This window comes from Thalassophryne amazonica, chromosome 15, assembly GCF_902500255.1.
Source record: "Thalassophryne amazonica chromosome 15, fThaAma1.1, whole genome shotgun sequence".
NCBI lineage: Eukaryota > Metazoa > Chordata > Actinopteri > Batrachoidiformes > Batrachoididae > Thalassophryne > Thalassophryne amazonica.
Genome location: NC_047117.1, coordinates 24,579,400 through 24,593,971, shown reverse-complemented (window position 1 = coordinate 24,593,971; position 14,572 = coordinate 24,579,400). Strand labels below are relative to the sequence as shown.

Here is a 14,572-nt window from a genome sequence, read left to right as displayed (position 1 = left end):
GAAGCAACTGAACTTAAGTATTGTCCATTGCTCCTTCCCTGTTTTCTCTTCCCCTGTGCTTTGATCCTCATCATGTTTCTTGCCCACACCCATGCCTTGCCTTTCATTAACAGTAGAGGTGGGCGATACCGGGAATTTTGGTATTGATCTGATACAAATACAGGCAAAATATCGCAGATATCGATACCAATACTTTTTCATATTTAACCTTCTTCGATCCAAAGGATCCAAAAGACCAAGGATAGAATTTTGCCAAACATTGTATGTGACAACAAAATACTTTATCACAATCAACATTTTTGTAAAAAAAAAAAAAAGAAAAAAAAAAAATCACTCAACACAACTTAAAATCTCCTGAGGTAGAGGGCTGACAAACCACAATACAAGCTGGTGATTAACAGTTAATTACAACCCCTGGCAAAAATTATGGAATCACCGGCCTTGGAGGATGTTCATTCAGTTGTTTAATTTTGTAGAAAAAAAAGCAGATCACAGACATGACACAAAACTAAAGTCATTTCAAATGGCAACTTTCTGGCTTTAAGAAACACTATAAGAAATCAGGAAAAATAATTGTGGCAGTCAGTAACGGTTACTTTTTTAGACCAAGCAGAGGGAAAAAAAAAATATGTAATCACTCAATTCTGAGGAATAAATTATGGAATCACCCTGTAAATTTTCATCCCCAAAACTAACACCTGCATCAAATCAGATCTGCTCGTTAGTCTGCATCTAAAAAGGAGTGATCACACCTTGGAGAGCTGTTGTACCAAGTGGACTGACATAAATCATGGCTCCAACACGAGAGACGTCAATTGAAACAAAGGAGAGGATTATCAAACTCTTAAAAGAGGGTAAATCATCACGCAATGTTGCAAAAGATGTTGGTTGTTCACAGTCAGCTGTGTCTAAACTCTGGACCAAATACAAACAACATGGGAAGGTTGTTAAAGGCAAACATACTGGTAGACCAAAGAAGACATCAAAGCGTCAAGACAGAAAACTTAAAGCAATATGTCTCAAAAATCGAAAATGCACAACAAAACAAATGAGGAACGAATGGGAGGAAACTGGAGTCAACGTCTGTGACCGAACTGTAAGAAACCGCCTAAAGGAAATGGGATTTACATACAGAAAAGCTAAACGAAAGCCATCATTAACACCTAAACAGAAAAAAAACAAGGTTACAATGGGCTAAGGAAAAGCAATCGTGGACTGTGGATGACTGGATGAAAGTCATATTCAGTGATGAATCTCGAATCTGCACTGGGCAAGGTGATGATGCTGGATCTTTTGTTTGGTGCCATTCCAATGAGATTTATAAAGATGACTGCCTGAAGAGAAATGTAAATTTCCACAGTCATTGATGATATGGGGCTGCATGTCAGGTAAAGGCACTGGGGAGATGGCTGTCATTACATCATCAATAAATGCACAAGTTTACATTGATATTTTGGACACTTTTCTTATCCCATCAATTGAAAGGATGTTTGGGGATGATGAAATCACTTTTCAAGATGATAATGCATCTTGCCATAGAGCAAAAACTGTGAAAACATTCCTTGCAAAAAGACACATAGGGTCAAAGTCATGGCCTGCAAATAGTCCGGATCTTAATCCAATTGAAAATCTTTGGTGGAAGTTGAAGAAAATGGTCCATGACAAGGCTCCAACCTGCAAAGCTGATCTGGCAACAGCAATCAGAGAAAGTTGGAGCCAGATTGATGAAGAGTACTGTTTGTCACTCATTAAGTCCATGCCTCAGAGACTGCAAGCTGTTATAAAAGCCAGAGGTGGTGCCACAAAATACTAGTGATGTGTTGGAGCGTTCTTTTGTTTTTCATGATTCCATAATCTTTTCCTCAGAATTGAGTGATTCCATATCTTTTTCCCCTCTGCTTGGTCTAAAAAAGTAACCGTTACTGACTGCCACAATTTTTTTTCCTGATTTCTTATAGTGTTTCTTAAAGCCATAAAGTTGCCATTTGAAATGACTTTAGTTTTGTGTCATGTCTGTGATCTGCTTTTTTTTTCTACAAAATTAAACAACTGAATGAACATCCTCCGAGGCCGGTGATTCCATAATTTTTGCCAGGGGTTGTATTAAACGAATAATCACTGCAGCTTTACTTAATGCTATTCACTGTTTTTAACATCTACCTTCTCAGAAGGTAACAGAAGTTCTGTTAGTCACTGTTTCGGTAATCCTAATAATTGTTTCACCTGTACTTTGGGATATTCTTTGCAAATGTTTGTAATATTTAAATTGGTACTAAAACGAACAGAACGACAACCTTATATTTATTTGAAGGAGCTTTGATACTTTGGAGTCAAACGTGATAGAACTGAATGTATGAAGTAACCATAAACACAGTGATACATTAAATGTTTGTAAAGTTTAGCTGTTTATTACTGACATTAGCTAGCTAGTAACGTTCCTTTGACTCAGGGTTACAGTAACAGCTCAGTGAACCAAACTTTGAAAACCTTGCGAAACGTAAAAGTACTTTACCTTACAAATGTTAAACGGGAACAAAAAGCTTGAAAAGACCTGCACTAATGTGTTTGTTTTGTTTTTAAACTGCTATTCAACTTTACCGCGTAACATTCAAACACAAATCAGCGCTGCTATTGGACTGCTTTCTTCTTCACTCGCCTCGTCTCAGGCCGAACACAACTCGCTTTCGCCCTCAACAGGACACTCGAGTCACTACATGTATATCAAATTTTTTTTTTCTCGTGGTGGATTTGAAATTTCTTCGTTTAGTCGTGAATGTGGCTTTGCACTGCTAGTAAAGCTGAATCAATTAATCACACTATCAGTTATGACAATATTCAAATAGCTTTATTAACATCACTGCTTTGAGTACAGTTGCCAAAGCAATGGCAATGTTAAAAAAACAAAACATAAGTGCATGCGTCTGTGTTTGGAAGTTTACTTTAGGTGGATTCCCTCAGATCATGGCATTGTTAGACATTTCTCCCTTTCAAGGCCGTAGCAGGCTCTTCCCCAAGAATTACGGCCAATTTGTCGTCGTCGGCAACGTCTCCAAGTCCCACAGGAACGCCAAAACAACACACCTTTTCCTTTCATTATGATTTGTTTACCCAGAATGCAGACAAACTGACAGCAGAGTGTGCCATCCTTTACTTTCTACAAGTTTCATTAAATTCTAAACTTGCTACTTAGTGTTCAAAATAATAGTAGTGCTATGTAACTAAAAAGATTAATCCAGAGTGTATTTCTTATTGTTACATGGGAAACAAGGTACCAGTAGATTCAGCAGATTCTCACATATACAACAAGACCAAGCATTCATGATATGCACACTCTTAAGACTATGAAATTGGGCTATTAGTAAAAAAAAAGTAGAAAAGGGGGTGTTCACAATAATAGTAGTGTGGCATTCAGTCAGTGAGTTCATCAATTTTGTGGAACAAACAGGTGTGAATCAGGTGTCCCGTGTAAGGATGAAGCCAGCACCTGTTGAACATGCTTTTCTCTTTGAAAGCCTGAGGACAATAGGACGTTCAAGACATTGTTCAGAAGAACAGCGTAGTTTGATTAAAAAGTTGATTGGCAAGGGGAAATCCTATACGCAGGTGCAAAAAATTATAGGCTGTTCATCTACAATGATCTCCAATGCTTTAAAATGGACCAAAAAAAAAAAAAAAAAACAAGACACGTGGAAGAAAATGGAAAACAACCATCAAAATGGATAGAAGAATAACCAGAATGGCAAAGGCTCACCCATTGATCAGCTCCAGGATGATCAAAGACAGTCTGGAGTTACCTGTAAGTGCTGTGACAGTTAGAAGACGCCTGTATGAAGCTAATTTATTTGCAAGAATCCCCCGCAAAGTCCCTCTGTTAAATAAAAGACGTGCAGAAGAGGTTAAAGAGAAATGGTGGAATATTTTGTGGACTGATGAGAGTAAAACTGTTCTTTTTGGGTCCAAGGGCCGCAGACAGTTTGTGAGACAACCCCCAAACTCTGAATTCAAGCCACAGTTCACAGTGAAGACAGTGAAGCATGGTGGTGCAAGCATCATGATATGGGCACGTTTCTCCTACTATGGTGTTGGGCCTATATATCACATACCAGGTATCATGGATCAGTTTGGATATGTCAAAATACTTGAAGAGGTCGTGTTACTTTATGCTGAAGAGGACATGCCCTTGAAATGGGTGTTTCAACAAGACAATGACCCCAAGCACCCTAGTAAACAAGCAAAATCTTGGTTCCAAACCAACAAAATGCCTCGCAGATGTGAAGAAATCATGAAAAACTGTGGTTATACAACTAAATACTAGTTTAGTGATTCACAGGATTGCTAAAAAAGTAGTTTGAACATAATAGTTTTGAGTTTGTAGCGTCAACAGCAGATGCTACTATTATTGTGAACACCCCTTTTCTACTTTTTTTACTAATAGCCCAATTTCATAGCCTTAAGAGTGTGCATATCATGAATGCTTGGTCTTGTTGGATTTGTGAGAATCTACTGAATCTACTGGTACCTTGTTTCCCATTTAACAATAAGAAATATACTCAAAACCTGGTTTAATCTTTTTAGGCACATAGCACTACTATTATTCTGAACACTACTATATGTATGATCGTTGTTTCATTGAATTTATAATAAAGCAACAAATTAAATAAACCACTTTGCTCACTATTAAAATATATGAATTACAAAATCCTTCAAGTTACAGTGTGCAGGATTTATGGTGTTAATTAATGACCAGACATAAAACATAACACTCATTACCATCTTTTCAACAGATTGTAATAGGGCAGCACAGTCTCATTTGAACCCCTGCGTGATATCGCAAGATTTGACCACTTCTGGGGACAGCCTGCTGTTGTGCAACACAAACGCAGCATCACTTCTGACTAAAAAATGTTGTGTACAGTTTTGTTTTCAGCTGCAATCACCGAAGCAGCCGCAAAAAGTGCAGGGTTTTTTTTTTTTTTTTGGTTCCTTTTGGAGAAGGGAAGACGAAGCAAAAGGGAGGTCGTGTTGGTGTTAGCCTATGCAGTTTGACAGAGTAGTTGCGTTCTCTTGCCTGCACAACCGCTTCGACATGTTTGAGCTCCTGGTCATAAACAAAGCGCAACACACGTCCACTTTCCACCTTATCACTTTTTCCCTTTGCATTTTCACTTTACCATGTAATTTGCCCAAAACCTCTGAGAAAGTGCAATGTTTTTGATGGGGACTGGATCATTGCATAATATTTTAACCCTTTAGCGCCCACCCTCAAACGATACTGCGCTGCCCAATTGCCTGAATCATCAGGTTTTTTTTTTCCATAACATTCCAATGAGCCCCCATATTTGCAGGGGAGCAGGCCCCCTAATAGACACCTCCATGTTGATAAAGTAGCCAAAAAGAAACATACTTACTCTGTCTCTCATTTTATAGTACAGCCAGAAGTAAGAAGAAAACTGAAGAAAAAAAGAAGAGGAATCAGTGGTTGCTCTCCCTGCCAGTCTACTGCAGGCTACCAAGTTTGAGAATCCTCATTTTTGTTAAGGGAGGATGAAACAAATCACTTATCACAGGAAGGGAAAACAACAAACTGTGACCAGCGACAGCATAACACAATCTCCAACATCACCACTAGATGACACTAAACTTTACACACTGTAGCTTTAAACATATACAGTACAATGCTTATTTTCCGTTCTCTCTTGAAAGTTGTCAAAAATATACATTTCATCTGAAATACATATTTGTTTGCAGTGAACAAACAGGTGAACATCTCACAGAAGAGTATTCAGACATGTATTTGTTCACAAGACATATGCAGAGCGAGAAGTTCCTCCTCCAGAGCTTCTCTCACCATGAGGCAACATGCTGCTGCAGAGGCTGGACCTGCAGCACCTCAGCAAACCCCATCCCAAACCAGCAGGTGATGTCAGCCATGTCCAGGGTGAAGAAGAAGAGTCTGTCTTTGCAGCATGTCCGTCTGTATACTGACCTGGGGTCTGCTGACAGCAGCCCTCTGATGGCACAAGCAGCTTCTTCTGGACTGCGCAGAAACTTGAACCTGGGTTTAGAACATTCACTCGGTCCTGCACAGAAACGGAATTTGTTTTTATTGGGATTGATAAAAGATTTTGGCTGAAATTTACATCGGGAGGCAAAATGGTGACCACCTAACCCCAAAAGTTAAGTGTGAGTTAGTTTTATGGAAATACCTTCATTTTGTAGATAAGACACAAATCATAATGGTATTTCAGTTTGTTTTTTTTGCAAGAATGTGGTAAAATATTGAGCATATTTCTAAAATATACTGGTCTATGGACGTGACTAAGAAAAGTGAAACAATAACTTCAGTTGAAGCTGAACATATTTTATGGCACACAACAGACGAAGACAGGTTTATGTGGAGAGAAGAGGAAGAATAGGTCCGCATCAATGTTGAAGTAAGATGGAAATAGTATGCAGGAAACCTTTGGTCACTTTGACACTAAACTGATGAACACTGGATTTTTGGTGAAAAATATAAAGTGCAGAATAGTGAAAAACACCAGAACAGAGTAGAGCTGAAGCATGAGATGGAGTGATATTGTATCACAGTAGGCACGAAACTTGTTTAATAACATTACTATTTAACAACAACAGGTTAAGAGACTGTGAGCGCTAAGGTACAAATTGGTCTAGGTACGTGACGTGCAACAATTAGTGAGTTTAGTGGAAGATCGAGAACCGCCACCACGCATGCTTAGACTGAAATTCATGAATACCACTGTGTTCAGCACAGCGGTTGACACTGACATCTCAACAACAAGCTTTAAACAAAAACATCAAGAAGATCATTAGGAAATGGTGGTCTACAGATGTGACAAAACGGTTAAGGAATTCACATTCGTGGCAGGCGTAATGCTGCCGCTGAGAAAAGTATTGCGACAGAGGTACAAATCCTGTTATATCTGAAAACAATAAATATCCTATGGAAATAGACAGCATGAAATTAGCAAAAATATACATTTGGAGCATGAAAACAGCTGTTTCAAAACCATGATTCTCAACCACTGAACTGTGACATATATAGTTCACTTGTACACATGAATACACTAATGAAGAAATTATTCCCAGACCTGTGGTTTTACGTGTATATTATTCGGAGGAACCCACAGAAATACAGAAACACACAAAGAAAGCAACGATAACAGCCACACTAGTGACACTTGTGTGCATTAAATGCCATGTGACATGACATTTTTGGAGATTTTCCCCAAATAAAGACCTTCCGGTTGTCTTGATTTATAAAACAGTAGGTGTCCAAAGTAAATTGGTATGTTATAGGTGAACAGACTTGTGACCAACGCAAAATTAAGTTAAGGGCCCTGTCCCACTGGCGTTTAGGAGGATTTGCATATGGAATGCGCACAAAACTGGCCCATATTCGCCAAACATCCGCAATATCCGTGTAACATGACTGTATGAGTCGGCTGTCATCCGAACACGCCCGTGATCATCCGCAGAGGCACGCATGTCCGCAACCAGGATTTTTGAGTAGCTCAAAAATCTGAATGCGGATGACATCCGCCTTACATACTCCATACATACTCAATTCATACACAATACATACTCACTTTATGTGCTGTATATCTGCTGTTAACCGCTCATATCCGCAACTGATAGATTTGCGGCTTGGCAGCGGACTGGGACAGTGTGTAAAACAGATATACATCGTGCCTATCATGTCCACATCACAAACTAAAATATGTTGAAGCGAATGCATACAAATTGGCCATGAATAAAGCGTTTTTATTACATCTGCTTTGCAGCTGATTGCGGACAATCTGTGAATGCATAACAAACATGTCACGTAAACCCAAAGTACTATATGTCGCAGAAAGCGACATACCTGCCAGTCAGTGCCGGTCCGGCTGTGTAAATCCACAAAGACGTAGCTGCTGCAATCCAGGACTTTTATTTAACACCAACAAAAGGAAGAGTTGCTGTTTACCCACAACTCACTCAAAAAAAAAAAACACAGTCTCACACCCCGAGCGGCTTTCCCCCCGCTCCCCAAACTCATGAACAGTTAACCCTCGCATGACAAAATACCATTAACTCTGTGATCAACTTGTCCAAGTCCAGCAAATGCTCCAGAGGCTGTATTGTTGGTGTGAATAGTGATGCCGACGGCCCGAGTGCGCTTATTTTATGACCGCAATGCAGATGCTGTGCATGTGCAACACGTGCGCGATGCATTCATAATACACCTGTAATACTGCCGTGATAATCTCAATGTGTCGGATCAGTTACCTCACTACATGCGTTATATAACCGTGATTGTTCATCATATATTCGCTATATATTATTAATATATCCGTAATTCATACTGGGACATTTGTCATTTTTGGCCATTTTTGTTGCGGACGACAACGAACACCTGCAATTTGTATACTCAATTCATGCGCAATTAATCCTCTCCCCAGTGGGACAGGGCCCTAAGGTTAGCCAGCAGTACATTTATGTGTGCATTTTTTCATGCAATGTTATTTTGGTACTCAGTGAATTTCAGCCAACATGCTTACACGAGCATCTTTAACACATCACGAACAGTAGCACAAACATTTTCTTTGAGTGATGAGCTTCTGAGAAAATGTAAAAAAAAAAAAACTACAACATACAGTCATGTGTGTTGTAGCACAACTTAACTGCCTCATTTAAACTCCAATGTGTTGGTGCGCAGAAGGCAAAATTACAAAAATGGGCACTGTCCAAATACTTATGGACTCAACTGTACAGTCAAAGGAACAATGGATTTACCTGAGAGGTGTGAGGGAAAGAATTTCGCCAAGTCCTTCTCAGCATGCGGTGTGAAGCGAACCTCCAAAGTGGAAACAGGAGGCTCCCTGATCCAGGCAGCAACGGTGCTGTAGGCCTCCTCTCCATAACGAGGGCATTCCACCGCTGAGTCCAATCGCCTGGTTTTTGCCGAGTCTGACATTTGGTACTTGTCCTCACAATTTAGTTGTAAAAGGTCACCTTGCGTGACATAGGTCTTGGCCTCCTCCAGAACATTTTGTAGGTCTTTAAGCAGTGAAAATCGGACGCTCTCACTTGAAGAACTTGTTGCTGAACCTGATCTTGGCATATCATGTCTCGGTTTATCTTCTGGGAGGAGACTCTCTGGCTCATCGTCATGACAGTGACTGGTTTGTTCACATTTTGGGTTTGAAGGAACATCTATTTCTGAGTCTATGTGAAAGTTCAAGATACTCGACTCTTCTTGTGATCCAGCAGTTGCTGTTTGTTGGTGCACATCTGATTTATAACACTGTAAGTCCGCGGCAGCCCGAGCTTGTGGGGAGTCATACTCTGGGATGTAGGGTTTGATGTCCAATACCGGGGTGCCAGCAATCATATCAACGTCCGACAGATGTATTGTATCACCTACAAATACAAGCAAAGAACCAGTCATTTATTTGGGCAACACTGATACAGTGTGATAAACAATGGCAGTTGCAGTATATTCACATCACATGAAAGCAGAGACATGAGGCACTTTGCTGAATGTTCTACCAAGAATGAGGAATTCTACAAACCTGATTAAATGCGGTTTCTGAAAATCAGCACATACCATTAAACCTGCTGGGATTACTTGTAAATTATTACAAATTATTACTTGAAATCTGATTAGCATCCTTGCATATGACATTGTATTTATGTCACCATAATATGCACACAATCTGAATGTAAATTCAAAATCATAAAGCGTTATTACATCATGCATATGAAAATATATCCCTGGGCTTTGATAAAACTTAGGCACGCAGCCGGTAAAATGCAGTGAGGAAACAAAGAGATAAATGAGTCCATCTTTTCAATAATAACAATAATTGAAACACTATAAATATCACCTTGTAACTCACTAAATTAAAAGGGCATATAATGAACACTATAAATATCACCTTGTAACTCACTAAATTAAAAGGGCATATAATGAGGATAAACCCATTAAAAGCTGGCTAATTCTGATGCACCAGAGCAAAACAAAAAGCAACTTTGCTTTGCTTGTGTGAGATCCTCGAGACTTGTCTTTCTGATGGTGAACATGTCTGAGTTTGTTGCAGGGAATAATCATATCACATACAGGCAGTGGTGGGCACAGCTAACTAAAAAGTTAGCTTCAATAACCGCAAATCTGCTAACTGAAAAGTTAACTTTTAGAACACAAAACCGATAAACCACTAAAAATTTAGTGGAAGCTACACCTAACCGCTAACTTTTTGTAATGACTCTGGTACACTATCAGCTACTGACAAGCCAGTTTTGAGTTTAAGCACCGCTGATGCTTTTGAGTAGAATCAAAGACTATCAGAAATCCAACACAAACAACTAGTTAGAGCTTCTGTCCTTATGTGCCCTGCCCACTGCTGTAAGGAAGAGTCATTTACATTCAACATATAGTGCCCCAGACGTGTGGCAGTAGACATGAAAAGCAAAGCAGGTTTGACTTATGGTTTGATTTATGAACCAAATTAATCTGGATAGTTTATCGACATTAATGCCAACTCTGTCATTTTTACAAAGTGAAAATATATATTTTTTAGTTTTTTAGTTTTCTGAAGGTTTGAGCATTAACACACGCAGATTCCAAAAGGCATTAAGGGAAAGTGAGCCTCCGCTCATCACTGGTTGGTTGGTTTATTTATTTGTAAAAACCAACACACAAGTTACTGTAACGTGTTGTTTTTTACAAATAAATGTGTATTTGTAAATATGTCTTCTTATTTGTAAAAAAAAAAAAAAAAAAGGCATTTGCAAAACTGAAAATTCTGTTTGTTAAGTGTGAATCAGTGCAACAAATAACCATGTGATATTTGGGCACTATTCATACTGGCATCCAGTAGATGGCAGTGTTCCATGCATTTTGACCCATCTAGTGAAAGAAAATCCTTCTTTGCTCCACTTCATCACTTTCAAGTATTTACCACATACTGCTAATGTCATTGTGATCTCAAGAAAATCACTTTAATCATTACACTATGTAACACAATTTTTGTTCCTGGCTTCTAAGTGTTATATTTCAACTGCTTATGTCCAAAGTCTATGGAAAAATGACTACATTCAGCACAAACTTTGATTTTATTTTTTTTTATGTTCTAGAAAGTTCTAAAAGTTTCTTGAAATTTCTAGATAATCCTGGAAACTTCTAGAAAATTCTGGACAGTTCTAGCAGTTAAAGAATATTCTAGAAGACTACTCAGTAGTAGTGAAAGTGAATCGAGAATATTCTTGAAAACAGACAAATTTCAAAATATCATTGTCCTGATCACAGAAGCAAAGTTTCTGTGGAATAACAGCTATTTTCTATTTATTTAAGGCATAACAGGTTAGGAAAACACACTTTGTACCCAGGAACAAAATAAAAATAAAAATTTGTTACATAGTGTTATATGCAACCCTTCTATTTAATCAACCTGCTTCCCAGAGCGTACTTCTAGTGTAAGTATAGAGTGCCTACTGCATTTTTTTCCACGAATTATTGTGTTCAGACACACACAACCAAGACAACAGCATGCATGCTGTGAACATTGTGGTGGGACATAAAATATTGTAAACAGTCTGTTAAATCTCCACATGACAATAAAACTACAGCCTACAGCTGTCCCAGGCATCAATAACCAGTTTTACAAACATATTTAGCAGGACAAGAATACACACATCTCACCATCAATTCTGTCCACTTTAGCGAGAGTGAGACCCAAAGCGTTTGGTCTGTGTGGACTGCGTGTGGAGTACACGCCGACCCTTTGACCGTTTAGTCGGGGAGGCTTCACTTTGGCCTTGTAACTCATGTGTCCATTTTTATGAAAAAGAAAGATGATCCTGTAAGGACAGAAGTGAAAATGAAAACACTGGCAATATTAAATAAATGCTAGATTCCAAAAGTCTGAAAGTTTGCAGAAATGGTCCTCCTGAAGCATACTTATGAATATAATAAACTTTATAAATCCACAGAGACAAGCATTCATATTTAAAAAGATTACTGCTGCCAGCATTATTTGGGGTTGACGACTTTTTTTTTTATATGATGCATTCTAAGAGAATGATCACCATGTAACCTACCAGATGTGAGAGTACTGCTCAAGGCCCACCAAAGCATGTTCTGGGTTATTGAAGACACTCTTCTGGATGCGTAGTTCTGCCCTTGAGGGGGCACAAATACTCGGCTGTCTTGGCGTCCCATTCTTTACTGAGAAAGAGGAACTCATGTACCCAATCGGGACCGTCTGGATGCTACCTACAAGATTACACAATTACAAAGGGTGTTTTTAAAGGCCCCGTCACACTATGACGATTTAGCCAGTGTATGCCAACCATATTAAAAATGCTAGCATAAGTCTAATAAGGTAAGGGTTTTTTTTTTTATAAGTTATATAAGTTAAGTTGTAGGCAAGTTATGCGATTGTTGGCACATGCTTCCTGTAATTTACTCATAAGTCTAAATACATCCATCAATGCTGGTCGCTGATTGGCTGAAACCTGCAGTCCTCATGCAGACAGACTGTTTCATTCACACACGGAATATATAAACTCTTCATTCCAGTCCAAGTCACCATCACAGACTGACGGATATGTATCCACAGCGATCCTGATTTTCAAAAACATTTAAAAATACTTTAATTCCTTGTTGTGACTGGAAATGTAGCAAGTCCCTCAGTGGTTTTTCTGCTGCAGGTGCGTTTCTCAGAGAATGCCAGTGTCGCACTCTGATCACACAGAAGCGCTGCGATGATTTAAACTTTAAAAGCGCCGTCGCTGTCTGTGTGATCCGTCGGTCAGAACACATCTGATCACGGTCGACTGGCGCTTTAAAAGTTTAAATCATCACAGCATTTCATTATTCAGGTCTGGGATGATCTGATCTGGCCTGTTGATCAGGTCTGATCAGCGGACCTGATCAGAAAGAGTCACAGCATTTCATTCATTCACGGTAGCGTTTACCTCAGCCAGTCGACTCATCAGCATTCTGTACACAATGAAAATGGTCCACCAAGATAAAAAATAAAAACAATAAAACAAAATGTTAAATTACTCGGTTTCTGACCCACACCACACCGTCTGGCACTGACCTGAACCACACAAAAGAAATGGGGCTGTCGGCATACCCTGGTTAAACGTCATAGTGTTACAGCTGCATTAATATATTAGGCGTATACCCGCGTATACCAGTGTTGTTAATACAGTTGGTACATGCAGGCTAAATCATCAAGGTGTGACAGGGCCTTCAGCAATGGATCAGGACTGGGCATTAATTACCTCCGCCAAATAGATAATGTTTTTACCGACCTTATTGTTTTTTTTTCCGTTTGCAGGATAACTCAAAACATAACGAACGGCTTTCAGCAAAATATAATATTCAGGAAAATAATAAATTCTGTTTTGGAGGTGATCTGCACTATATTCCAGAACTGAGATACAGGCAAATGTTTGGCTCATAGCAACATTTAACTCAAAAAGTTGTGAGAGGATGTTGATGAGATTTGGCGAGCAGAGGAATAATGTCCTAGAAAATGAGGGTTTTTACTTTAAATTTGATACAGTACATATTTTGAATCCAAAAGACGTCTGAAGGAATATGTGGCCCTGGTGAGGATTCATAGGTTTTAAATTCATCTGGTGACCTGCATGATTAATAATGGTGTGCTTTATTGTTCGTAACACCTGCCTTGTTCCAATCCAGCCTGCGGTGATGGCGGTGGCTGTGATTTTTCAGGTCCACAGCATCCGATCTTTGACACAGTCGACTGAATGGCTGTTAAATGTTTACAATGGGATCTAATGGCACTGTCCAAGGCCTGCCTGAGGAAAAAAAAAAGATATTAGAAGTGAATCTTTGCTGTTGGCAAACGTAAATCTATGAACAAGAGTGTGTCTCAACAAAAATAAAAGCTCTTTATCTAAAAAGTAGGAAAATATGCGATGAATGACTATAAATGCGTATGAGATGCAAACATACCTCAGGTTCTTGATTTCTTTTCGCATCACAGAAACCTGGTGTTTTAATTTATTAATGTTCTCTCCACATGATTCACACAAAGGAGCCATTTCATTGATTTATTAATAAAACAGTGACTAAAAGCTGTAAATAAACTGCCGTCGAGCTAAAACAAAAAAAATAACCTTTAATGACACAAAATTGAGGGACGTTCGCCACATGGTTTATCAATGCGGAAGTACGAGTTCCTGACGACCAATCAGGATGGACTCACGTGACACAAACCATCCTGTAAAGTTCCTAAACCGAAGAGCTGCGAAATATTAATTTATATTTGGTTTTGTGTGTTGTAATGCGAAAATGGGTATAAAAACAACAAACACTGCCACTGTAAAACTCTCCCACTGGACAAGTAGCCTTAAAGTAGCTAAATGTCTTAAAGCAATACCCGTGTCCTACCAGCAGAGGGCAGCCGTGTTACATTGACCAGCTGTGCTTCATGTCGACCTGCTCTGATCACACCTGGTTATTTATTTATGGTGTTTCTCAGCTCCTCTCTGGCTGATCAATGAACTGTGGGCGAAGTAGTGAAAGATTTTG

At 39.1% G+C, this 14,572-nt stretch overlaps 1 protein-coding gene across 1 annotated transcript; it reads right to left on the bottom strand.

The window, feature by feature from the left end:
* Positions 1–5,699: 5,699 nt before the first annotated feature.
* On the bottom strand, positions 5,700–14,473 carry trmo (tRNA methyltransferase O). Its single transcript, XM_034188489.1, has 6 exons — positions 13,994–14,473; positions 13,703–13,836; positions 12,100–12,274; positions 11,702–11,859; positions 8,794–9,420; positions 5,700–6,080 (listed from the first exon to the last, which is right to left on the bottom strand). The coding sequence occupies exons 1-6, from the start codon at positions 14,080–14,082 to the stop codon at positions 5,845–5,847; spliced, it is 1,419 nt and encodes a 472-aa protein (XP_034044380.1). The 5' UTR covers positions 14,083–14,473; the 3' UTR covers positions 5,700–5,844.
* Between the last annotated feature and the right edge of the window lie 99 nt (positions 14,474–14,572).